This window comes from Phoxinus phoxinus, assembly GCF_949152265.1.
Source record: "Phoxinus phoxinus genome assembly, chromosome: 13".
Taxonomy (NCBI): domain Eukaryota; kingdom Metazoa; phylum Chordata; class Actinopteri; order Cypriniformes; family Leuciscidae; genus Phoxinus; species Phoxinus phoxinus.
The window spans coordinates 14,170,805-14,198,526 of NC_136888.1; the positions used below are offsets into that span (position 1 = coordinate 14,170,805).

The 27,722-nt window shown below is 40.1% G+C and overlaps 2 protein-coding genes across 2 annotated transcripts; one reads left to right on the top strand and one right to left on the bottom strand.

Moving 5' to 3' along the window:
- The first annotated feature begins 6,686 nt into the window (after positions 1–6,686).
- ccdc175 (coiled-coil domain containing 175) lies at positions 6,687–22,308 on the top strand. Its single transcript, XM_079633750.1, has 19 exons — positions 6,687–6,851; positions 7,051–7,136; positions 7,768–7,879; positions 8,008–8,143; positions 9,672–9,900; positions 9,979–10,101; positions 10,188–10,297; positions 10,382–10,463; positions 12,204–12,340; positions 12,430–12,540; positions 12,629–12,700; positions 13,831–13,966; positions 14,046–14,174; positions 14,306–14,444; positions 14,836–14,915; positions 21,015–21,167; positions 21,256–21,358; positions 21,450–21,493; positions 21,808–22,308. Exons 1-19 carry the CDS (start codon positions 6,785–6,787, stop codon positions 21,955–21,957), a joined length of 2,199 nt encoding a protein of 732 aa, XP_079489876.1. The 5' UTR covers positions 6,687–6,784; the 3' UTR covers positions 21,958–22,308.
- jkamp (jnk1/mapk8 associated membrane protein) lies at positions 22,301–27,653 on the bottom strand. Its single transcript, XM_079633751.1, has 7 exons — positions 27,444–27,653; positions 27,194–27,273; positions 25,570–25,724; positions 25,225–25,431; positions 23,884–24,065; positions 23,719–23,795; positions 22,301–23,607 (listed from the first exon to the last, which is right to left on the bottom strand). Exons 1-7 carry the CDS (start codon positions 27,445–27,447, stop codon positions 23,389–23,391), a joined length of 924 nt encoding a protein of 307 aa, XP_079489877.1. The 5' UTR covers positions 27,448–27,653; the 3' UTR covers positions 22,301–23,388.
- Positions 27,654–27,722: the final 69 nt, after the last annotated feature.

Here is a 27,722-nt window from a genome sequence, read left to right on the forward strand (position 1 = left end):
ACACGCATAAGCTCTGCTACCCGAGCGAGAGACATGGTGATGTATTACCTCTGGTGCTTGGGTTAGACTGGCAACAGGCACACAGAGACTTCCAACACCCCCTCCAGCACCAATTACAATTTGGGAGCGTCTCTTGCCATGCAGGGGGTTTTTCCATTTTAAGCTTCTGCCATCTCGAAACGCACACAAAGCTTTGTGTCAATCCCTCACTCCCCAATCTGTCCACTCATTCACGTGTCGTCTCACTCCATCGTTCGCAATCACTCTTTCCCCGGTCGTCGCCTCTCGTTCCCTTTCACCAAACAGATCACGAAATGACTCGCCATTCCCCACGGACTAGAGTGTCTCTTCAGCAAGGAATCTGCAGTTTATGTGAAGTGTGGTATTTATTACTACATCATGCATTATGCAGGCCCCATTTCTAGAAAGAGGCTCAATAATGTATCAAGTGAACAGCATATCTGGTAGCAAACGGCAAAAGCCCACATAGCCATTCCCGGTGACTGCGGAAAGCGGAACTCGTGATCATAGTAGTGTCTGATGTCATAAAGACAATCTTGTGTATGTCTAACTTTCCCAGAACCACATTTGCACATGGCATGCATCTGAAACCGAAGCAGATAAACAAGTCTACAAGGGTTACTTCTCTCTCCTGGTAGAAGCCTCAAGCAAACGTGAAGTAGTTCATTCATGAAAAACAAATTAGCAATTTGACATGCCAACTGATGCATACCACACACTGGATTCTGAGACTCTTTTTCTTTATATGGCTGCAAGTGACATTATTACTATTGCTCATACTTAATCACAATGAAACAAAAGATTATTTATTCCATATTGTGATGTACAACCTAGTGAAACGTATTATCGAAGAAGAAAAAATGTAGGAGAGGGACTGTTGTTTGTCTTTGTGGATGAAACGATTGGAGAAGTACGACATATGTCACCAAAATAAGTCGTTTCATATCAATAGAATATTGACTTTGGACTAGTAAGTAATTATCCTTATTCAAAACACTCTAACACCCCTTATACAGTATGCCATTGCAACAACCACTGATCTAATTGACTGGATTGCTCACGACTTCGTAAAAAAAGCCGACTGCCATATTGGTATTCCCTAGTAGCCTATTCCCTCACATTATTAATAGGAATTAATAGGAAATCATCTGATTTTTGAGTCTTAAGTAATGTGTTTTTTATATTTGAAGTCTCCCTGTATATTCTTGCAATGCGAACGAACCTAAACATTTAAATAATCATTTGTTTAAAGTCGGGAATTTCCCCTGCTTATTAAAACGTTCATCATCATTACAGTGGCGAATATCAGATCAGCATTTGTATATCACAATGACCTTGCTAAAAACCTTAGCAACCGCTTAGCTACACCCTGGTGACTGCACAAAACACCCTAGCAACCGCATTGCAACGGACTGGCAACATCCTCATAAATGCCTATCCAAAAGATTGAAGGCACCACTCACATTGTTTTAGAAAACAGAAAAATAAAGCTATATTACTGAACCTTTTTAGGTTTGTTGATAATTGATAAAGCTGCACAATTAATTAAGGAACTTGACATTTATAAAAAGTTCAGTAGGCCTATACAAAAGGCGGGTACACATGCATGCTGCATCAGTCTGTGTTCTGTGTGTTCTTGATAAAGGAAGCCTTTAAAGTGCCTATCATGTGAAAACAACAACACACACTGAGAGCTGTAGAGAACACACAGCACAGTGACGAAAGCACCGGTGCACTGACATTTATGCTAATTGTTTGATCCCATCTGTGGAGCAATAGAAATTACTAAAGCAAAAAGGTTACTGGCAAACACTTCTGTGTTCCCAAAACATCTTCGTGTGCCATGTGTTTTAAACATCCTATAGTTCAGTGTAATTATTCCTATCGTAATGATTTCAAAATTAGTATACATAACCTCTCCACACATCCTTTCACACAGAATCTGATTTCAACAACCAACTCTTCCCCACAATCTCATTAAGTATCTCATTTGTATAGCTGTATAGAAGTCAATACAGAGAGGGAAGGGTTTTCTAATTTGCCTGCAGCACCGTGGCACAGCAGATGGGAGACGATGACAGTTCAAGATCCCTGTACAGTCTCAGCTCTCTAGTCTATACTGTCTGCATCAGAGACGTGGTCGTGTTGTAATCTTTTATTCACATCAGTCACAAATAATATGTGTCAGATACAATGCAATGCACATTGAGCATGATAGGACTGGGCAAATTCAGAATTTAAGAAATGGCTTTCTTTCGAACCATTAGTATACATTTGAATTGAATGCCCCACTGGATGTTGAATTGGAATGACATTCAATCGAAAATGACTGTAAAGCCAAGATCTACATTTCAAATAAAGGCTGTTCATTTGAACTTTGGTTTTATCAAAGACCCATAAAAATGCATGACAGTTTCCACAAAGCTGTTTTTTAGCATTAATAATAAGAAATACCTGAGTACCTAACAAGCAAATGAATGATTTCTGAAGGACAATGTGACTGGTATAAGTGATTGTATTGTCGTATAAACGTATTGTTCAGTTTCGTGTGTTTCAATTGGTATATGGTTTCTCATTGATTGATTAAGTTTTGCACCTGTTCTCTATTTTGTTGAATGGTTTGCCTCCTGTATTAAAGCTCTGTGTTTCTTTCAGTTCATTGTCCGTTCCCTTCACAGTATAAGGTTGTTTTGTTGATGTTTTGTTTTGAGTTTGAATTGAACAAATCTACAACTGCTGCGAGTAGATTGTGCTCTTTTTTCATCTTTATTTCTACCAAGAGTGACAGTGACACTAAAGACTGGAGTAATGATGCTACTGAAAATTCACCTTTCCAGAACAGAAATGAATTACATTTTAAAATACATTAACATGGAAAACGTTGTTTAAAATTGAAATTATTTAATTCTACCAAAAAAAATTGTATTTAAAGAATGTTGATATAAAATGCTGACAAAAACAATAAACTTGAAAATGCCATTTTTCATTCTGTTTACTCAGGAAATTCAAAAATCATTATATTCAGAAATGACAGCAAACCCTAGTTCATAAATTACTTTGTGTGACTGTTTGCATGCTGATTCAAGAAAATCTAAATGCTTTTATAAAAACAGAATGTGCAAATACTGAATAAGTGGATTATGCAATATGAGTCATGTGTTTTAATACAGCCTACTGTACCATCGAGTTAATCCCCCTTCTACATTATCAGGCAGAGAATTAAGCCCCATTATACAGTATGCAACCGTTACACCGTAATCTATTTTTCCCTATTTCCTCCCCCAAACAAGAACTGATGATTTTTCACAAAACAATAAGACAAAACAATTTTGGAAATGAATCGTCTGCGCACACTTCCGGAATGAGAAACATTAAACCCACTTCACGTATGGTATGTTAGATGTCATACCATTGCGGTGGCTTTTGACCTTGAATCATAGATAAATTATGCACGCGAATCGTAACCCGACCCTGGTCTGAAGCAAAGCCAAGTACTTCTTAACAGCACTATAGGCTATACCTGTTCCATTATGCACAATCAAGCCACATAATGGGCCTGTCTGCAAACAACATAGGAGACAGCCACGTGTGACACCAAACACTCTTTGGCCTGGATGTGGCACCCCAGCGATGTATACAAGGACAAAAGGAAAGGACACACTCGATCCTAACAGCGTGGCATAGGCCTATCTGAACAAGTATGTGGAGGGATGACTGTAATTTGAGAGATGTGTTGAAGTGCTTGAACCAGCGAAAAAAAGCAAGCTAGAAGCAGGCCTGGTCCATTTTGACACTGCTGCGGCTGTCAGAAATTACAGGTTGGGGCCCTTTAGAGGCTTTTTGTGGCCCCATGGGGTCAGAATCAAAAAGGAAGATTTTATATGTTCCACCAGATAGGCTTTATTACGAGTCAGAGCTTTACTCAAGACCTCAGTGATCCCTTTTAAAGTCCTCCAAAGAGGCTACTATTGCTGTGAAGAGGCAGCAGACTCCCATCACAAGCTAAACTATGGGCCTCGGCTCTTCCCTTCGATCACTCTGCTGCCCACATCAGCTAGTATGTTGTCTACTGAACCTCTGTCCAATTAAAATCACTCTGCTTGGACCGTTTCCCAGTTCAGCTGGCAGGGAGCACCAACTTTCAGACCGGGAAAGATGAAAACGAGTGCAATCTCATTCAGCCAGACTAGCATTATTGATGTTTCTACTTTTTTTTTTTTTTTGATTTGAAAGGTGAAGATCATTACAAAGCACTCGTCTGTCCAGAAACAAATTATTTGCACGATTCAGAGTATGTTTTTGAATATCATCCTTTGTTGGTACTCTCGTAAAAAAGTAAAAAATAAGTTATGACAACATTTGATTTTACATTGCTCATAAAAATAAGTTAAGCAATTTTTATACAACTAATTTTTAAGTCAGTTTAATGTAATTTAAGTTGAAATTACTTATAAATCCAAGTTGATTGTACTTAATTTAAGGCAGCAACTTTTCTCTTTTTTTTACATTGTAAAAACTGTGGTTGCAACTTGTGGATTGCCATCTCAGCACTAATACAAACATTATCTTGTGAAAATCAATTATAGGTGTAAGCTTAATAGACTTTTGCTGATAGTATTCTGGCCCAAGCGTATGAACTCAGGGACTCAAATCCACAGCCTTGCACGGAGACATACTCCTTATATTGTGAAAAGAAATAAAAAAATACACACAATATTTTCTAGATGCTGTGGTAAGGAAATCAATAGCAAGCAACACTGCAGTTCCAGCCCATTTTAATTGCATTTCAAGCCAGGGACATTGGGCTCACTGTCTACTGTTTTACAAGGACCAACAGTGCTCTCTAATGGACATTTTAAAAAGGACAGACTCTCCGAGAGTTGGTGAACCACATCAAACTCCTTTCCTTTCACTGTCTCAGAAGATTACAAAAGGGTATCAGGTTCAGACAGGAGCTCAGAAGAAGCACTGCTTCAGCTACTTCTGTGATCCATCAAAGCACTTCCTGTCTACAGTGCTGTAATACAAAGGATTAGCAATCATATCAATGATGGTGCTTTGACTGATATCCTGACCAGCTTCCACATGAGAAGAAAGAAAATACAAAAATGTACCATATAACCATAGTTTTAGCCAATAGTCTGTTTATTGTAGACAGTAGATGTATTTTACAATAGCACCAATAGTATTTTGGTGGAAACTATGGTTGCCACAATACTTTTTTTTTTTTTTTTTCAATTCTCCAAGGGCCGGTTCACACAGAATGCGTTTTTGCTGTTAAAAACGAGAGATGCAGGTCAGTGGAATGAAAAGAAAGCACAAGGTCTAGAGACACGTTTTTTTAAAGGCCCACTGAAGTGCCTTGAAACACGCAGCATTATTCAATGTGTTGACGTAATTTCCACTGAAATAGGAAGACATGTGGGACATTGACTCCATTATATGAGAACTAAACTGAGCTGGACGATGACATCACTGTTTTCTCCAGAGCGGCTATAAATGAAGTAATAACCTTTTTACAACAAAAATTAACCATCACTGAACTTTTCTTCTAGATCTGCTGTATATGCAGCAGAAAAAAACTTTGTTGCAATTGTTTTCCTGTTATCACTGGAAAGCTACTTTGAAACAATCTGTATTGTAAAAAGCGCTATATAAATAAAGGTGACTTGACTTGACATGTTGATCAGCTCCTCCCCTTTTTTTAAATAGCCAATAGTATTTTGTTTATATAACAGCTTGGCCAGAGTTGTTGAGCTTGGTAAAGCCGCAGTTTCCTCCTAATCTCTAACCGTTTCTTCTTCTGATCTCCCCCATGTCGCTTTAAAATACAGCATTCTGTGCAGAATTCAAATGGGTCTGATACGTTTTGTGGTCTGTGCCAACTCGAGCACATGATCCGCTCTGTGCTATCTTGTCTCTGGACCAGCGTGTTTGCGTGACACTAACGTGAAACCATTCATAATGCAAAGCATGCGATGTCTGAATCGTTCCCAATCCCCATATAGTGCACTAGGTGCCATATTTAAAATGTGGGTGGTACGCTTCATACTAAAAGCCAAAAAAATTCAATTTTAATTTCATACGGACTTTAAAAGTTGATTTTTTTTTTTACTTGAGCACCGTCTATTGCAGTGGCGGGCCGTGCATTTCACACCTAGGCCTTCACTTTTGTGTGTTTACATTGAAAAACAATGGTAAAATAGCAGTAAAAAAAAAAACATGTTCTGTGTGCACTGTAAGAACTGTACGTTCTGTAAGACTTTAAATCTTTTTTTTTAATTTAGATAAATAAATTACAAAAATACTATTTATTTATTATTTTTAAAGAAAATAACAAAGAAATACTGATTAAAACAGGATGTTTTGCAATAAATAACAAAATGAAAAAGTAAAGTTGGCCACATGTGGTATATCGATGATCTTTCTTGAAATAGTATACTACAAATTGAACATATTCCTTCAAATAAATAAATAAGGAATAGTAAAGCGATTTCATGTAGAACACACCCCTCAGGGTAAGACTTTGAGATCTGCTTACCTCATAATCTTTCTATAGCCTACTCCAAAGCTGCAATTTTGTTAGGAAAATGCAATCACACGGGGGTCTCGTGCACTTGCTGTGAGTGACGGTCGTCATGCCAACATGTGCAGTACACACTACACACTACACAGATGAACTGCGAGTCAAACTGCTGTTTTAAACTCTTCTGCCAATCTTGTCGTCCTTTTCCCGTTTAAAAATAAAATTATATTTACTAATATGGCGGCTTGTTTGGTACCGGATTTCCCTGCTGTAAGGATTGCCTTAGAACATTTGGGCGAGTTAGGTAAGAAATTGTCTTTGTAAGGGAGAAAAAAAAACTATTTTTACGCACACAAATTCATAACGTTACTCCAACAGTTAACGTAGTGGCAAATACTAGAATCGCTTCAAACACACCAATTTCAATATGTCCTGTCTTTATATAATACATATTAAGAATCGAGTTTTATTTGTTCAGTGAAATAATGTTAAACACCTTACAGATACACGACTGAGGGAAGAAGGCGTTTCTTTTAGTCAAGAAGCAAGTCACCACCTGAGAGAGACAGCTGAAGCCATTAAAGAGCTGGTATTTACAAGTATAATTATTACATAACTTATATTTAACGGAATGCTCGTCTAAACTAGTCCATTACTGTGGTTTTCAAAAAAGGGTCAATATCAATACTCGGCTCATATCCGATGTGTCATTTCTGTTTTGCAGTAACTTAACTTACGTTAACGTTAGCAGCTAACGTAATGTTACATTTCAATGCCCTGTAAGTTAATCATTTTCTTAACATAGCATACATTATCAAATTCACAGTTTTTAGAGATGGAATTCATAACAGATGTTTTCTTTTGTCAAAATTGAGTCAACATAGGGGTGAATTCAAATAATTGTATGACTAGTTTGTGATGTTGGAATTTTAAGTGCCATCATAACGTTACCTTCTAACATGAAAAATTGGGAAATGTAGGCTATTCATACCGTATTGTATAGAAGTGTTTCTTCTTATTTTTCCTATTCTTATATTCTTCTTATTTTTCTTTCTCTAATCAAAATGCTTCAAACAAAACAAATAATTTTAATTAGTAATCAATCAAACCTCAATATAATTTTCCATCCTGTTAAAGTTACACATTACCGAATTCAGATACTGTATTACAGGAATGATCAATGAAATATGTGTTCATATCACTGTGGCAATCTTATTTAGGAATCATCTAGAAAAACAGCACGTGAGAAACTTGAGGTTGAAACCATTGAGACGAGCAAGCTTCGACATCAAAAAATTAACCTACAGGATGAAATCAAGAATGAAATAGCAGGTGAGTTCGTCCACAAATCTTTGGAAAACCTGTTGAATCCATGAAATAAAAGTCTAAATGCTGTGGCAACAACTCATGGTTAATGGGAAACTGTAACTTCCTAAAGATGTTTGTTGATGTTTTTGAAGCTTGTGTAGCTGCAGCAAGAGAAGACAATGCTGCAGTGTTGAATCAACTTCAATCTGAGCTGAAATCTGTAGTAGATGACATTCAATCCATGGAGGAGAAGCAACACATCTTTGAACAAGAAAATGCTGTTCTGCTGTGAGTCTTTAAACATGTTGACCCATGGGGATCATGGGAAATGTAGTTTCCATTATTATTTGTACCATTTTTAAAGCTGAAGTGCATGTGTACATTTCTTTCAACATTAACTTTTTGTAAAGGTAATAGGTGTGTTCGACGTCAGCTGTGGCTGCATGTAACCGATCGCTTGCAGTCGGGGAGGAGTTGAAAACAGAGAAATAAAGTCGAACAGTCGGAAAGTGGTGCTTGCGCAGAGAAAGTGGATAAGATATAATATTTGTCAAATACACAGCCTTTTTGGGTGTTTTCATGAAGCAGAAACGGTTCATCCAGTACTTTTTACTGCTTAAGCGCCATATACAAGAATAAAGTTCAACATAAGCCTGAGCCTATACTATTAAAATACTAATAAAGTGGGTCTATATATTTGTATCGGTTTTATTTTGATAGACAAGACAAAATAAAACATTATGGTTACATGAAAATAGTTTTTACACACAAATTTGGAGCATCACCTGACCTGAATGTATCAGAATAAACACAAAACACGTGATCGTTGTGAATCCGACCAATCATGAAATGGCTGTGTCGTCTTCAGAGCTTGTGCAGCCGCTCTGGAGAATCGGTGCAGAATTGCTCTCGAATCGCTCTTGCGTTACTTTGATGATATATATGTTATTGTCACATGGCGTCTGCACCATCTTAAAGGAATAGTTCACCAAAAAATTTAAATGGGTATTCAATATGGGTAACCAAACTGTTTATGGACCCCATTTACTGGGCCCATCAACTGTTTGGTTACCGGCATTCTTCAAAATATCTTCTTTTGTGTTCAGCAGAAGACAGAAATTCATACAGGTTTGAAATAACTTGAGTGTGAGTAAATTATGACATTTACTCAAACTCAAGTAATTAGATTTTTGGGTGAACTATCCCTCTAAGTCTGACAAAATTTCAAGAAAGTCAATTGTTCTGCGAAGTGACACTTCACGAGTTCAAACATGAAATCAGATGTAGGAATTAATGCGTATTTGGTGTGCTGTCCGGGAGAGGGCTCTGAGCCCGGAATTTGGCCCGAACCCAGAGTTCTCCCCCATCCCAGGTTTGGGATAGGATTAGTAAGTGAGGAGATGGGGTGGTGGAGGGATGCTGGAAAACTGTCATAGAACAGCGGTAAAATCTTGATGTTAATTGAGATGACTGGATGAGCTCCTCCCATAACGATTAGATTCATTTTCTGAACGTGCTTCTCCCGAACTTTGTTAATAAGACATATAAAGTCGAACACACCTAAGGACGTTCAAGGCGGGGCTATCTTTTTTATCTGACCAATGATGAGCATTTGAGGAAGCCTGTTTGAAAACAGTCACAATTCTTTTTGGTGCTATAGAAATGACACACTTGTGACTTTAGCATTAATAACTCTGACAAATGACAAAATGCATGTTTACTAACTTGAATGGGTTAAACGCAGAGGACAAATTCCGAGTATGGGTTACCATACTTGGCCTTCACATGTCACTTTTCTCTTGTTATTATATTTCAGTCAGGAGAGAGAAAACATTCAAGGAAACTATGGAGATGCTGTTGATCAGATGAATCAGCAGCTGTCAAAAAAAGCTGGTACAAAGATACTGCTTACGGAAAAACAGAATGAGATCCAGTCATTGAAGGACAAAATTGTCCAGGTGGAAACAGCCCAACGGGGCCTAAAAGAAAACATGATTCAGAAGAGGAAAACATCTGCTGAAAGCAAACACACTGTAGGAAAGGAGGTAGACTGAGCTTGTTTTTTCAAACAGGATAGATTTTCACTCAAAAGCTGGGATTTAATTCATATTTTCCTTGTTTAGATAGAGGAAACTGTTCTTAAGATTAAAGGACAAAGAAAAATCAATGCAGAAACACGCAGGGAATTGGATATCATTACATCAGAACTCCAAGACAAGGAGGAGACAGTCACGCAGTGTGAAAACGTAAGAATCTACACATGTTGTAAAATGCCAAAACAATAATACAATAATGTTGGTATGGGATGCTTTATTCGTTTATTTGGTTTCAGCATATCGCCCACTTGGAGAAGAACATTGCTAGACTGAATGCATCTAAAATAAAGTGCAAAGAATGGCTTCATGAGGAGAGCAGTAAGACGGAAGAACTTGATCGACAAAAGTAACTTACTGCAAAACAGTTGTCTTTTTCTGTTTTCTTCACCTCTGGTCAACAGAAATCAGCTTTGTTATTAATAATCAACAGGGCGTTTAATGAGCGAGAACTGCTTGAATTGGCAGAAGCATTTGAACAGAAAGTTCAGGCCATTCAGGAGCAGATGTTAGAGGTAAGTAGAGGCAGACATCTTTGTAAAACTCCTGACAATAAACGAATGGCTGCTCCGTGTTTAATGCACTCTTTTCGTAAAGGGATCAAAACCCTCAAATCTCAGTCTTTAGATGTCAGATCTGAAGCATCGATTTCCTGCCTCTGGCAGGTCCCGCTGAGCAGCCATCACATTGAGCTTTTTATAATGCTTTTCTTCAAAGACACAATGTGCATAGATGACCTTTAATACAGCTGAGTGCTGGACTGCCCTTAGATGTTATATAGTTCAAGCAGTCAATAGGTGTGCGCCTGATCTGGATATATGAACATCCATCTGTCTATCCATCTATCTATCTACCTTGCTACGGTGTATGGTGACACTGGTTATGCAAGAGGCTGTCAGTGTAGTGTTTTTAACTAAAACGAAACCTTTCATTAATTGAGCATGTAACAAAATTGCTCAAATTTAAAATTAAAATTGAAAACAAAAAGCAAGCAAATTAAAAATATTAATAAATAGTATATAAACAACACTAAGGGCCAGATTTACTAAACAGGGCACATTAGCGTGTGAGCATAAAGCGTCGATGGGAGTGGAAAGTTCTGCGCGTGATCTACTGACGACACGCAAATTAAAGAACACAGACGCAACCCAGATAATTTCCATAATGACCAACGCAATCTACCAAGAGCAGCACAAATTAGAGTCTGGTTTAAGACATGATCTTTTTGGGCGGTAAATAATAGTACAGAGACCAGTGAACTGACTTGCGCAAACCTTATTAAATCGAGTTGTGTGATTCATTTAAATACTGTCCTCACATAAATGTGGCGTCTGAAAGGGAAACTCCTACAAATGCATATGCAATAAGGTCAGCCACAAAAATTACTGTCCACGCCTTTTCAGCGCTAATTTCTCACTGCACGTCTTTAGTAAATCCTGACAGTAGTTTTTTAACGCCAAAACGGGTTTGCGCTGGCGCAAGCTGTTGGTAAATCCGGCCCTAACCCAGACCTTTTACCTGTGTGAAATTTTATATTTGGTAAAAGGTGGAAACATTATGAATAAAACTTGCTTGATAAAAACAGTTCTTAAGTAACGCATTCCTAGTTTTCACATGACGTCCCCCTTATAGTAACACCAACCTCAAAGCTTTCCTTCATTGCCTGCCATACATTTTTCCAGGTTTGAGCTAAGTATAATGGTAAGACAGTGATATTAAAAGACCAAATTCAATATACACCTTATTGATGAAGCATACTATGTACAGGCAAGCAGATGAACTCTGAATATAAATGCAACACATCATTTTTCGTTAAGCATTTTTCCATAGAAAACCATTATAAAGAAAACGCTTAGCCATTTAACTGCTGCGTTCATATTATGGGCTCATCTGCTCGTGTATATAGTATACATCATCAATAAGGTGCATACTGAATTTTACAGTAATAAAACAGATATTTTAGTGGTGGGATGCTTGATTGTCATGCAAAAATATGATATAAGTATTGTTTATTTTTTAATTGTGTATATATATATATATATATATATATATATATATATATATATATATATATATATATATATATATATTAATATATAATGTTTTCATGTATATGATATTATTTAATATATTATTTTTATATAAAAGATCTTCAATACGTTTGATTTTGGGGTGACTTGGATTGCCCATCTAAGCCATCTGTAAAGAGCAGGGTGAAGTCTGGGACAGAGTAAGGAGCTGTGATTTCTCCTCAGATTGAAAATGAGATCAAGGAGGAACAGGAAGTGAAAATTGGTCTGTCAGAGCGCCACGCTAAACTGTCAGACATCTTCAGCACTCAGAGGAAAAAGGAAGATGACATGATTGCTGAAAAACACAGTATGTCCAAACGGTACATTTGTCTCTTTAGTTCTCTTTCTTCTTTGCTTCATCCTGATGACTAGCTTGAAATGTATATTTAAAATGATTGTTTTGTTCCAGGTTAGAGGAGAATAAACTGAGACATGATGAAGACATTATATGCATTGCCAAATGTAGATTTGAAATGAAAAAAATGAAAGAAGAGACGAGACAGCTTCATGACGCTAACATGTATGGCCCTGTCTTTTGTTTTATGGTTTTGTCTTACTACATTACAACTAAATTGTTTCATACCTTTATTTGAATGGTTGTCTCTCAGAATCAGTGCAGATATGTTCAGAAAAACTCTTGAGGAACAGGAAGGTCAATTGGCCAAACAGAATATGATCAGGTCTGTCTAACATGTTATTTTAATTTTACTTATGATGATATATACTTCATATATACTTATAATATCTATCTTCTATTGAAGACTAACCTGAAAAACATACTTGAGAAACCCCAGGTAAATTTGTTAATTCCATAATAAAGAGAAACTTGATATATTCTCTGAAAAGAAGAAGCCGTTTATCCTGAGTAAAACATCTCTTTATTATGCAATTGGCAGTGTTTTGTTTGTGTGTTTTTCATTTATCTGGAGTTTATAAATTAATTTCTGCATTCTTATTTTGCTTCTCACGTCAGTTTATCTTAAGGATATTTAGGTATTTTAACTGGGACGAATAAAAGACAACAATACTACAGCAAAAGTTCAATTAACAAGTAATTAAAATACCATTTCAAATGGTTTAATTCATGTTTAATATGTGGTTAAATAAATTTTCATTTTTTTTAAAAACATGTTTAATATGATCTGCAAATTTAGTTAAATGTCATTAGACAGCTGACCATGAGAAATCAATAAATTATCTCCTCAAATCATTAAAGTCGGCATGAAATCAAAATTGACCCTATTTACTTTGTTAGCGGATATTACTAGTCTTGTGGTGAACAATTAATCCGTGCCAGTTATTACACGGGAAAAAATAATTTGCCGAAGTTATCTTTAATCAAAGTCTGAAAAGTTACTTCCGGGTCTGGAATGGCGTTCTTTTCTGATGACATAGGCTTGACTACTTGGGTTGGTTAAACGCTTAACCACTCCCCTCAAACCGTTACTCTGCTATGGACGAGAGATGGAGAGGAGGAGCGCTAAAGTAAAACCCTGCCCTCTGTTCAATATTCCGTTTCACTCGGAAATGCGTCACAACACTTGAGAAAAGTCGTTTGCAACTTCCGGTTCACGCGGACTTTAACATTTTCCCCACCAGCGTTTTTATGAATAAAATATGAGAATATCACGTTCCAAAGACTACAACACATGCTTCTTCTTCGTCTGTGTTTTGATCCGGAGATTCTGTACTCGTTTAGAAGATGTGTAATAGCGCCCCCTACAGTGAAAGCATGTATTGCCGGAAATTCCATCAATGGCAGGGAAAGACTTAACATGGCCATTATTATGACATTCATATTTGTACCCAGGTCAGTAATTGAAGCTGAAAGAGAGAAAATAAGTCAGTCTCTCAAAACTCTAAAAGAGGAACACGAGGAGTATGTCAAGAAGATGAATGCATCCATCGAACAAACAGAGAAGAGATATGGAGAGCTTCTCGAGGAGGTCTGATAGAATCACTATCCAGTAGTGGTGGCAATACAAACAGACATCGTTGTATCTAAACATGCTGTTGTTTTTGCAGGAAAAGAAACTCCAAGACCATATATTATTGAATTCAGTGATAAAGGATCTTACAGAAGAGCTGTCCAACACTGAGGAAGAGGGAAAACAACTGGAAATGAACTACCAGCCTGAAATTATACAGCTTACTGTACAAGAGAAAATCCATATTTGTATACTTATTATAAGCTCACTGAAACATTTTAAGATGGATGTGGTTTAGCTAAGCGTGCTTAACTGCATCTGCAAACTAAAAATGTATGTTTTGTTGTGATTCAAAAGAGGGACGCAGAACCAATCGCTCAAGCTCATATGGAGAAAGAGCAGGAGCTCAAGGTCAAGGAGTCAGTCTTAGAGGCAGTGGAGTCTCAGTTAGACATTGACCAACTCAAACATCTGACTTTAAAGAACCACATAACAGGTACAGGCTTCATTTCTATTCTTCTCATGTAGCTCAACACTTCACTGAACTATGGAGTCATGAACCGGCCACCTGTTGTTTCACAGCTAGTGTTGTGTTTCAAATGTCAGTTTCTTTATGAGATATTATTTACAATACTCTGTCATTCCCCAAAAAGCAACGTAGTGTCGGCCCAGATCCGACCCATATCTGGTAGACGATGAATCCACATATATTTGGCCCGGACAGTATGTTGCTGTCTTGGTCTATTATTGCAAATTATTGAAATGAGAAAGAATAGAGATTAACATCGCACAATAAATTGATGTTTGGTCAAATTGAATGGCACTTGTAGGTTAACTCAGTTTTTTTTTTTTTTTAAAGGATTTTGTGTTTTTTCCTCTTTTACCAGAGTTGGAAAACCAAAAGAAAAATCTTGAGCTCTCTATTCAGAAGGTCACAAAGCAGACTGCGGCTCTCCTACAACCAAAGGTTAATATTTACTCAGCATTCACATTTCCCAAATGTGTGCTAAATTGATGGGTTTAGGCTACGTCTACATAAATCCGGATAGATTTTAAATGGATTTGAAAACTGTTTTCGCTTAAAAAATTATGCCTACTACGCCTTCCATGCCTTCCATACTATATAGTAGGCAAAAAACGTCTCAGGTTACAACTGTAACCTTTGTTCCCTGAGAACAGGGAACGAGACAATACGTCATCGACGCTTTGGGGAACGCCTCAGGCGTGACAGGTGTCTGAAATCACAATCAAATCACGGCAATCACATTGACCGGCGACAGCCCGTGAATCATTACGTGAATGATTAACGTGCGACCTGGAAGTATATAAGGGCGCCTTGCAAACATGACAAATCATCCTTCGTCTGAAGGGACTGATTGGTAGGCAGGCCCCGAGGCATGGCAGGGAGACGTATTGTCTCGTTCCCTGTTCTCAGGGAACAAAGGTTACAGTTGTAACCTGAGACGTTCCCTTTCGAAGGGAACTCGACAATACGTCATCGACGCTTTGGGGAACGAAATACCCACTCCGCCATGCTGAGGGGAGTGCATGCCAGGAGGCAGTGACAACTGTCAGAACCAGCAAATTCAAATGAAATGCAAGAACCACTCACCCTCAGGTCACACTGGGCTGTCAGTGACAGCATTCCCTACGGTCATAGCCCAAGCTATAAGCCTAACAGGAGGAACTCCAAATATGTAATCCGAAGGCCTACCTGGGCCTGCTCAAAGGCCTAGGACCACAACTTCAATTTAGAAGGGGTCCCTTCTAGGGAATGTGGCTAGGGAACCCGAGGGAACCCCAGCCAGTCACTATTCGGGGGAATATACCACCCGAAATGCCACCAGGACGGCCTGACCTGGTGTCACTACGTCGGACACTTCAGTCTGGCCAAATTCCTGTCTGTCTGGAGACAGAGCCTCTGGACATTTGCCTTAGGTAAGGCATCCAACCCGAGGGACTGCGAAGCTGGCAGTGAACCCTCAGCCCGGATCTCAGAGACGGGATATCCCGGAGAGTATGACTCAGCATAGTGCTTTACAACCCTTGCTAGAGAGGGGAGTTTCTCTACTCGATCCATGGATCTACCCAGTGTTTGTGTTTGAAACACTGAGGAGGCCTGTGAAGGCCTAGGGGCTGATCTAACTGGGAGGCCTCACGAGAGGCCTACGACCGTCTGACCAGACTCAGGAGTCCAAACACTCATAGAGACCCTTAGTGAGGGGAGCAATGGACCGACTGGTAGGAACCAGGCTGTAGGCAGAGAAAGAAGTTCCCGGAGGGAACCAGAAGCAGAGGATGAACACTTTAGTTGAGCCAGGGCACGAGCTTGCTTTTAGCAACGGCCTAATAAGGCCAGCTGAACTGATAGCAGGCGGCCACTAGCTTCCAGAACCCAGCATGGTTGGGGAACCACTCACAGGGAGGCCTGGAGGCCTACTACCTGATAACCACAGTATGTGGGAGCTCATAACCAGGAAGGCCTGGTGAGGCCTGTAACCTGATAACCACAGTATGTGGGAGCTCATAACCAGGAAGGCCTGGTGAGGCCTGTAACCTGATAACCCCAGTATGTGGGAGCTCATAACCAGGAAGGCCTGGTGAGGCCTGTAACCTGATAACTCCAGTATGTGGGAGCTCTCATGACCAGGAAGGCCTAGTGAGGCCTGTAACCTGATAACCACAGTATGTGGGAGCTCATAACCAGGAAGGCCTGGTGAGGCCTGTAACCTGATAACCACAGTATGTGGGAGCTCATAACCAGGAAGGCCTGGTGAGGCCTGTCACCTGATAACCCCAGTATGTGGGAGCTCTCATGACCAGGAAGGCCTGGTGAGGCCTGTAACCTAGCGACCACAGTGTGTGGGAGCTCAAAACCAGGAAGGCCGGATGAGGCCTGTAACCTAATAACCACAATATGTGGGAGCCCACATTCAGGAAGGCCGAGTGAGGCCCGTAACCTGACATGTGGAGACTCATAACCAGGAAGGCCTGGTGAGGCCTGTAACCTGATAACCACAGTATGAGGGAACTCACCTTCAGGGAGGCCTGGTGAGGCCTACTACCTGATAACCCCAGCATGTGGGAGCTCATGACCAGGAAGGCCTGGTGAGGCCTGTAACCTGATAACCACAGTATGTGGGAACTACCTTCAGGGAGGCCTGGTGAGGCCTACTACCTGACAGCCACAATACTTGGGAGCTCACATTCAGGGAGGCCCGGTTAGCGGCCTACCACCTGATAATCACATTACGTGAGAACATGCCTTCAGGGAGGCCCGGTGAGGCCTACTACCTGATAGTAGGTCAGGCTAGCTGTCCAGTTGCCTGTCCTTTGGGCTTGCCTACAGGGAGGCCTGGTAAGGCCTACTACCTGATAGCCACCGTAAGTGGGAATTCACCTTCAGGGAGGCCTGAGGAGGCCTACTACCTGAAAGTAATCTTAAACAACTGGTAGCTAAGAGCCCTGAATCTGGGTGACGGTTCGAAGGCGGCCTGCTAAGGCCAGCCCACTGGGGACTCGCCTATCAGGGAGGCCTGGTTGGGCCTACTAGCTGACAGCAAGTCAATCTGCTCCAAAGGTACACTGTTGGGAATCATACCACACCAACAAGTAAGTCCCACAATGTTGGGACTCACTTCCGAGGAGGCCTGTTTAGGGCCTACTACCCATCAGTGAGTCAACTGCCCGAACCACCAAGGCCAGCAACACTTTTTTGAAGTGAGCTGGCCTACAGCGCCCACTTGGGGGCTGCCCATACAGGAGGCCTGCTGAGGCCTACTACCTAATGGCGCAGCCTTCGTTGGCAGATAAGCTGTTTACACAGCGCCTACAGCATTCTGGTACCTAATCACATTGCCCATGGCAGTGTACTCAGCAAAAGCGCTAGCACCCTTTGAGCAAGGGGAGTACAACATACGCCACTCTGCCTCAATGGAGGCCCCAGAGCCAGGGGCCTACCATCTGTAAGCATGGGCGTCAGCTCATGGCAATGCTCTGGCTTCAGGGGAGCGTACTTCGACCAAAAAAGAAGTGAAGGCTAGAACTTTCCGCTCAACCCGAGCCATAGTGGTGCGAGGTAGGATAATACAGAACTGAAAGTGAAGGACTCAGACCTGCCCTGTATCACAGGGGAATACTCTCCACCTCACCCTGAGGTTTACCAGGGTGCGGGCCCGCCAGTGGCTCTAGGGGTGACAGAAAAAGTATCTGTGCCCAACCTAGGGGAGTGGGGCTTGTTTGTGAGCCAACCACCTACAACCCGACGCTTGAGCAGTAGCTCAGCGAGGTGAGTAAAGCCTATACTGGCAGCCCATATCCGTATGCTAGTTCTGCACGGCAGGGTCGGGCAGACAGACCCAGCCTCTTCGTGAGGCGAAAGGCGGCCTAACCCTGCTCAATAAAGACACATTGTACCGGGGAGGCCTATTTGAGGCCTAACCCAGGATCTTTATAAACCATGCCTCTGCACCACGCTGCATTACAATTGTCGCCCCAGAATGCAGAGAAGGGGGCGGGCCTTGGCCTAACGACTCCCATTGGAGGAGGCTGTCATACAGGGATGCTAGGAACCTATATTCACACAGTGAAGGCTCAGAGGCAGAAATGCTTAAGCAGAGCGCCTCCACTATCCCTGGCACAGCCTAGGCCAGCTACAGAGGCGGCCCTGGTGAGGGCCAGCCTGCAAGCATAGATCTACCTGAGGGCTCGGAGGAGCCACAGCCTTACTAGAAAAATAGTTATTATTTCATACAACTGGCTGCAGAATCGCTCAGCCCACTGAAAACCCAAACAGAGCTCAAGGGGGCGATGTACTCAGGAAGGAAGTCAGACGGTCCCATGGACCGGACATAAGATCTATCTGAAGCACTAGCGTCAGTCTATACTCCAAGATAAAAATCCTATGGGAGGGAGACCAACTACTCTACCCTGAGGTGGCTAACAGCCCGAGGGCTAAGATAGTCGTTCTAGCCACCTAAAGGGGGACTTCAGGGCCCTAATAATCCAAAAATGTACCTTACATGACCCCATAGCTCTATACAGGGAACGAGGTCTGTAGAGAGATAAATTTTAGTGTTAGTTGCACACAAATTACTCTTAAAGAAGACCACTCAGCTCACCTGCGGCGTGCGAAGTGAAGACTTACCAGACAGTTCTTTATGAACATGGGGTCTACCACCTATACATGCCTGAAAGAGGCACTCTCCTAACCAAGCAGAGGCAGGCCAACAGAACATTGTTCTAACCATGAGCCCAGCCTCAGGCCTGATGTAGAAAGTGTCTGGGGAGTCGGGGAAGAGAGGAGAGGGCTAAGATATAATCACGCCCTCAGGGGGAGGTGATCCATGCCAATGCTGTGTGCAATCGTGCTGGATCACCTCCCTCAGATCCCTCTTCTTGCGGGAGTTGCACCTCTACAGCGATCTACTCCTCCACGGAGGAGGCGCCCGAGAGGCGACACTGGCTCTCTGGCCCTGTCTAAGGTCCCCGGACCATGATGGGCCAGGCCCTCCCGTCTGTCTGGGTGTGGATACGGATCTCAGCGGTATGTATTTGTCCTAATACAGCTGAGCGCGCCCTCGCCTCTCTGAACTTTCCAGCCACCGCCTACACGGAGGTGCCAAAAAGCTCAGAGGGCGAGGGCGAATCGAGGAGAAAGATTTTTTCTCTTCTTTCTCTCTTCTCCCCGATGTCGGCCAGGTTCACTCCGTGGCGCAGCTCAGTAACCGCCTCAGGGGCCCCACCCCCTGGACGAGATCCCCCAGCAGATTGGCCTGGTGTACCTGCAACACCACCATGATGTGCAGGGTAGCACCGGCCTGACCCGCTGGCGTGTATGCTCTGCCATTCAACTGGCAGGGTTTGAGCTCTCAGTGTAGACGCCTGTCCAGACACGAGATAGTTGCAAACGTCTCGTCAATGGGCGGCATCGACACATACCCATGCTCTCCTATCACCTCAACATCAGTGAGACTAGCCCGCTGATGTCGGTGGACACGGGCAGAGTATGGGTTCTTCCATGTCCTCTCGATCTCAGTATGAGATCGGGAAGAAATGAAAGGCTCACCTGAGCTAGTGGTTTTATGACTGAGGAAAAAACGCTCTCATAGTGAGCGATTTTCCCCCAACGTTACCATAAAACCACCAGTTCAGCATACACGGGGCAGGGTGGCTGAGAAGATTGATTATCACCAACCTCATCAGCCATCTCCTGTTTGTCCGGAAAAGCACTCACTGCTTAATCTCGTCAGCCGCCGCATCGCTTGAGAGGATTATACCCCTCTCAAGGCGATCGGCGGGCTTCATCTGGGATCCCTTTTTTTTTTTTTTTTTTTCACCCAGATGCTGAGCCCTCTTCTCTCAAGGAGAGGGTCAGACGAGATCGGAGCGTTCTCAAAGAAAAACGCTCGCAATTGTACAGGCAGTTCCCTCAAGAACTGCCTGTGCGCGCTCTTCCTCCAGACAGAAAAAGCACAGTTGAAAACACTCAGCCTTCTCAGTGCATTTCATAAATACCTGATTTTCAAAAGCGGTTACAGACAAAACAGTCCCTGAAGACGAAAAGATGATTTGTCATGTTTGCAAGGCGCCCTTATATACTTCCAGGTCGCACGTTAATCATTCACGTAATGATTCACGGGCTGTCGCCGGTCAATGTGATTGCCGTGATTTGATTGTGATTTCAGACACCTGTCACGCCTGAGGCGTTCCCCAAAGCGTCGATGACGTATTGTCGAGTTCCCTTCGAAAGGGAACAGTATGTTTTGTGGATTCCACATGTACCAGATCTGGGCCGATATTGCAGTCTGGGATAGCAGGCACATACTGGTATAAACAGACATATCTATCGGTGTGCTTCACATGGCTAAACACGTAATTGTTTTCACACTAACGCTAAAATGTATCCACTTGGGAAAGCATTTTCAAAAAGTTTTCGCAGGACATAAACAACATCTCAGCGTACGGAAGGCTAAAGCGTAGAGGAAAAATATGCGTTTTCAAATGTATCCGATTAGTGTATGTAGACGTAGCCTTCGAGTCTATTTGTATGTTTGCTGTCATGTAGGATGATCTGAAGAAAAAATTGATGACTTTGAGGGCCAAGCATATGGAGACGTTAACTTCTAACGCTGCAGAGATCAGTGCAGTCGAAAAAAGCATCTATGAGAACAGGGTCATGCTCGAGCAAGTTCAGATGGAAAACAGTCGTCTGCATATGGTGAGAACTTGCGCTCATCAGCACAGACACATCAGCACATCGCTCGGGATGTTTTTAACAGTGCTTTCTAACAGCTCTGTACTTGCAGCGCATTGAACAAATGAAGGAGGAAATATTGGATGCAGAGAAAGACAAGGAAAAGTATACGCAGGAGGCCAAGTGGATGACGGAGGGAAAACAGTCCCTCTTTAGTGAGTGTTTTGACAATCACTCAGCCATTTTAAAGCATTGTGCTCTTAGTATAATGATCCAGGACCAATCATGTGTCTTTTCCATCCCTAGAGAGTCTAATAGACACCTGGACCACAGATATCCTGCTTACTGAGGTACAAGCAAAGTATACAAATCAATACTGTTGGTATGCTGTCGATTATACTCGATTTCTACCTCCATTTGTTACAAAAATACAAAATTGTGTTTAAAGTAATGCACTTGCAGTGAAAGTCTAATGGAAGAGCTGCACATTCCTGCATTTGAGCTCTCCTGGAAACTGAAGGACGGCGACAGATGCTGGAATGTTCCTTTAACTGATGAACTTGCATGTTTTATGTTGTGGCTATTGAAAAGTCTTTTCTGACCTTGATGTTTTGATGAACTTTTCTTTACAATAAATGAACTAATCAGGAGTCTTTTATATTAGGAATCTGCAGATCAAGACCAGAAGATTGTGGAGAGCATATACAGTCTCAAAGTAAGGATTCAAGAAAGAAAACACCACATCAGTGACATCAACAGCAGGCTGGAGAAAGAGTTAGTGGGTTTGAGTTCCATGTTAGCGAAGCCAAGCTAGAAAAGCCAGGAAATAAACATTTACACTTTATATTCATATGGAACAGCATTTTTTCAAACCGAGATTTCAATCTTTACGAGCAGCTTCTAGCTGATTTGAAATATTTTAGAACAGAGTCTTACTAGAAACATTTATATTGATTTTTAGTAATGACTTGTCTCTGCAATAGGTTGGGCAATGAGCAAAATAGTTTTTACAGCACATATTAATTCTTGATAATGATAATTAATAAAATACCATCGTTCATCGGGTTCATTTTAGCTCACAATGCATTGACTTATGTTAACAAATGCAACTTTTGATTTAAAAAATGTACTGTTAAATGCATGACATCAACTAATATGAAAAAAACTGTATTGTTTATTGTTAGTTCATGTTAACTAGTGTATTTACCTTACCTAACAAATGGAACGTAACTTATACCAAAAATGATTCTGAAAGCTGAAAAAATGAACACTTGCTTTGTTAGTAGTTAAAAAAATATCACATCTATGCAAAAATCTGTCACAATAATTTATTCAACAAGTCAAACACCGTTGACAAATGTTCATTTTCATAGATCTGATGGCCATGAACATAACTTACCACCAACATGTAAAACATTATTACATATTAAACATATTACATGTTCAATAAAACTGTTTAAAACATTAATGTCTCTAATCAGTTTGTTATATTCCTCACATACCTGTAGAACTTATAAATATACGTTTAAAAAATCTTTAGTCAAGTGGTGAGGATGAGTGTCTGAGAACATTGAAAACTACATAGAATTATTCTCACAATACGTGTGCAGATTTACATATTCAGCAGCAAAACATTCATAACATGCTAATATGATTTGTCAAGATATTCCTTTTATAGTGTTAAGCTATGATTTAACCGCACATGAAAAGAAAACGGGAAAACAATTATATTTGGCACAAGAAAGTTTGTCATACGAAAATGGTTAACATTACTTCAGGGCACTCAAGAAATTCACAGACCAGCTGTTTCATATATATATATATCACACACAAAAATACATTGTACATTACAGCAAATTGTTGATTTGTACCTATTCTTGACAATAGATACAAATTGCAAATTATAATGAATAATATATACTTGGGTTACAATCAATTTACAAAAAACTGACTACTTTCCAAAACTCGCTTTCAGGATTCAAAGGAAACCAGTAAAGAAAAAGAACATTCTTTACAAAGCATTTCATTTGATCTCCGGTCAATCAAGCAACCAAAAAAAAAAAAGAGAAGCATATTCATAGACGTAACAGAAAACTTTATGGCAATATATCATGAGTAGTAACTACATGTTTTGTTTATGGCTTTTTGGTGTCCATGCCAAAGGTGTTACTAAATAAAAAGTTGCTCCACAGCTCTAACGTGCAGGTTTGTGGGGAAGTTGATTCTCCTACAAAAGGAAGTGACATCAGTGTCCATTCCCACCCTCCGACAGAATTCTGTTCGGCTCTGTGAACTTGGCCGTTAGCAGGTAGAAGAGAGCGGGTCCGGGCACCAGGGCCAACAAAGGCAAATCCTGCCCTAGTTTATCCAGTCGGGATATGGAAATGATACCGTATGCATGGAGGAGCCAATGGCTGAAGAGAACCACGAGGCGTTTCTTCTTAGCCACAAGGTTTTTGAAAGACTGCGGGAGACAAGCCACAAAAATGTTGAACACATTTGTCTTAGAACATGAAATAAAAAGCACTGCGACATAAATAAAAAACATATAGTGCATATATATATATATATTTACCTGTATCTCTGAAGCTGACATGTAAACTGCCAACGTGACCAACGATAACACCAAAATAATATATGGAAATGCATAGTCTGATAACATAAGAGGGAGATATAAAAACACAAATGTCAACTAGGTACATTTTCAAATGTTCATTAAAAAAAGAACAAAAACACTCACAAAGAAGTCCTCCTCCAACCGCCTGCAGGACCGTGAGGATGGGGAAGAAGTACAGCGCTGCGTAGATGCTCTTGAAACGATCCGTCTTGCCTAAGCCACACGCAATCTTCTTAACCAAAAGTGGCCGCAGAAGCATCATGAAAACCAGACAGAAGGCGTAGTAGATCAACACAATGGTGTACCTGCAAGAAAAGAAAAAAACGGAATCAGAAAAAAATAGGGTTGTAACCATGTATTGTGTCACAATGAGTCACAAATTCATAACAACAACAAAAAAAAAAAGCTCTGCCGGGAGTCTCCCGCATATTTAAAGCTTCTGCCTGATGCCCTCAAGTTATATCCAAGATATAATTTGAGGGGGGTGTCAGACAATATGCAAAACAGAAGGTCACTTATTTGAGCTTACATATTTATAAATTATTATTATTAAATTAAAATTTAAATACATTACTTGATATACAATATTTACAACTTTTTAAGTATATGCAGTCAGGGACAGAATATGTGTCTAACATAATGAACAGTACTTTTACTTAACCGTTTATCATGTCTTTGAAAAAAAAATATTTTAACTAATTTGGCTTTGTTTAAAGTATCATGAGATCAGTATTGTATCAAACCGAATCTTGACATGAGTGAACCGTTACACGTAGAGCTGCGCGATTAATCGCTAAAAGATCTCAATCTCAATTCAAACACCCACACAATCTTATTCCTAAATGACAACAATTTGTCCACGTCTATTAAACCTTTCACAAGTACGGCGCCGCCTCGGAGTCAGAGAGTGCAGTGGCCATGTATAGGAATGAAACCACTTCACAAACTGCCATACAGTATCATTATTTCTATGACAATAATTCACATTAGCACAGAATGACTCGGATAAAAGTTATAGTTTGGAAATATGTCTACGGTAGAGATCAAAATAGAGTAAATCACCCTTAAAATTAACTTGATGTTTCTGTAAAAAGATTGTATCAATTACACCGTTACACCAGTAGGTGGCGTATTTAATTGAATCACTCATTCAAGAGATTTGTTCAAAAACACTGATTCATCCAGTAATGAAGCAAATTAATTCTGCAAATGGATAATTCATTCAGACTGATTTAAAAATAATAATAATTCAAATTAATTTAAAAAAATGTAAATAGACTGCAGCAATTTCGTCACAATCTCCAGTAAATTATGTTATTGTTTAGTTATCTATTCAGAATCGCGATTTGCCTTAAACAAATCGAACTAAAAAACTGATCCATCCAGAGTCATGCAGCTCTAGTTACACCCCTGGACACCAACAGAAATAACTGGAGCCTCAAATCTAATGTAAAGGGCACTCACAGAGGGAACACAGCCTCCTGCGTGCAGTGCAGCGTGGTGACGTAGTCGGGACTGGGGTTATACAACATGGTGTACCAGTCAGAAAGCATCTTAACCTCACAGGAACGAATAGACAGCTGGCCGACGGGGTCGTTGAGCAGCAGAGTCACTACGGCAGCTGCCGTGCACTCGAACAGGGCCGTGATATGCTGGAAAAGGGCACTAGAACTGGAGATGACATTAGGAGAGCATCGGTTGGTTTGGAAAGATGCAGTCTCAAAGTTTTGCTAAACAAAATCAGATCCACACAGTAATGTTACCTGACATATCTTAATATTGTTTAGCACAAGAAATTTCGCCAACTACCTTTTCTTCCCAGAATACCACTCGATGAAGAACCAGTGCAGGACCAGAGGCAGCATCGCCATGAAGCCCAGGTACAGCCAGTCATACAGCTCAGGAGAGCCAGTGCATCTCATGCAGATCTTCTCTAGGTTTGTCCTTTGGCCCCGAGGACAGACCTTTATAATGAGAATGGTAAAGGTTATGAATACATTATATACAGTCCGCAAAAACACCACTAACTGTGCAATCATACATATCAGTACAAGCAGAACTGTTCTCGAATGGCCAGGTCAGGTGACCGCTGCTGCGGTTAGGAATAACTAATGGACTTACAAAGGAAGAAAGGTAACACTTTCCAAAAAGGTCTCATTTGTTAACATTAGCAAATGCATTATCTAACATAGGTTTTCAACATTTTAGATCCCATGGACCCATAAATATGATCATCCTTGTGTAAAAAAGGCATATATCTTTTATAAACACACAATTTATATACGGTACTAGAAAAAGTATATTATAAATAAATAAAAAATGTTTAAAAAAAAAATGTTTTATTAAGTTACATTATCATTTTTTCGTTCTACTCACTATTAAGAATGTACTGGTAATGTATTGTATATTTTTTATCTAATAGTAATTTATTTTTATTTTATTATTTATTTAGAACAGTTTTTCTCTAGACTTTTCAATGGACCCCGTCACTCCCTTGTGACCCCAGTTTAAAAAACCCTGATCTAGCAAAGTTACAATGAGCAATATATAATATTTGAAGCATTTATAAATATTGGTTAATTAATGCTAGACTAGTTAATAGAAATACAATTATTAATTGTATGTTTGTGTTGGTTCACAGTGCATCAACTAATATTTACAGATACAACTTTTTGATTTCATAACATATTAGTAAATGTTGAAATTAACATTAAGTTTAATCAAAGCTGTAGAAGTATTGTTCATTGTTAGTGCATGTAAACTCATTTAGTTAAAGTCCCCCTGAAGTAGTCGTTGTATCCCTTAAAACTCCTCATTGATCACCAAAATTAGCTAACGTTACCGTACATGTATTCAAATGTTTTTTCCTGGACAAAAAAATCTTGAATATAACTCTACACCCTTGCCTCGTTTTGTATATGCAGATCTATGAATATGCTAATTAGCCCCGCCTCCACTCACTCAACAGCTCAGGGATCAACTCGATGATCATCACACGTTAACCTGATTGGTTACAAGGTAGTTTGTGACGTCAGAAACAACAGTGATTTCTGACCGAGTTTTTGAGACTGTCTTTGGTTCACAGTTTTATACTCATCTGTGAACCACAGTTTTATACTCATCAGCAATGGTGTTGATTCATGAATTTGTACATGGTTTGTCTTAAAGCATATTAAAAATACCACATATAAACAACATTAAAAGCTTGATTTTTCAGCTAGTCTTTAACTAATGTTAATAAATGAAACCTTAATAGAGTGTTACAGAAATACACAAGTGTGAACTAGTAAAATGCACATCAGGGTGCATATATACACAACTGTGCTGTCAGTTTGACCTTTTGCATGAGTAACGTACGTTACACATTATAATCAGGCAGTTACACAATCTGTGTGTTTTATTCGGACCGATTACATGAATATGATGCACTTACCCCACATTCTCCTTCAATAGATTCATTTATGATGGTCCTTCCACAGTACAGCCCAGGACAAGTGGAGCTCATTGATACAGCTGCATTACATCCAGAGAAATATCATTAAAAAACACCCTTTAATTCAAAATATAGACATGTCATTTGCAGTGTGTTGTTATGGCAGTAAACTAGCGATTCGATCAACAGCAGAAAACAAATAAGATATTGTCATTAGTTGTTTGCAATAAATATTTTTCGTTTAACATACCCATGTCATATGCAGCATTACAAAACTATCGATGGGCCCAGTTTGTTGGTTAGTGATTTTAAACCGCAACGATGGTCTAAACGACGCAACAGAAACCGGAAGAATAAACACACTCTTCTTCTTCAAGTGAATGTCGGAAGTGTTGCTAAAATGTGAATTGTTTGACAGCGCCACTCACTGGTCAGATGTACACTACTAGATAGTATGTGTAAAATAGATAGTAGGTATGTGTGTAAATGCACTTGACAGTCATTCAGATCCATATGATATAAGTTAGTC

Coding starts and splice junctions, on each gene's coding strand:
- ccdc175 (XM_079633750.1), top strand. CDS start 6,785: ATGGCGGCTTGTTTGGTACCGGATTTCCCTGCTGTAAGGATTGCCTTA. Junction 6,852..7,050: donor AGAACATTTGGGCGAGTTAG/GTAAGAAATTGT, acceptor AACACCTTACAG/ATACACGACTGAGGGAAGAA. Junction 10,464..12,203: donor TTCAGGAGCAGATGTTAGAG/GTAAGTAGAGGC, acceptor ATTTCTCCTCAG/ATTGAAAATGAGATCAAGGA.
- jkamp (XM_079633751.1), bottom strand. Junction 25,432..25,569: donor TGGTATTCTGGGAAGAAAAG/GTAGTTGGCGAA, acceptor TGTCATCTCCAG/TTCTAGTGCCCTTTTCCAGC. Junction 23,796..23,883: donor GGTTGGAGGAGGACTTCTTT/GTGAGTGTTTTT, acceptor TTATGTTATCAG/ACTATGCATTTCCATATATT.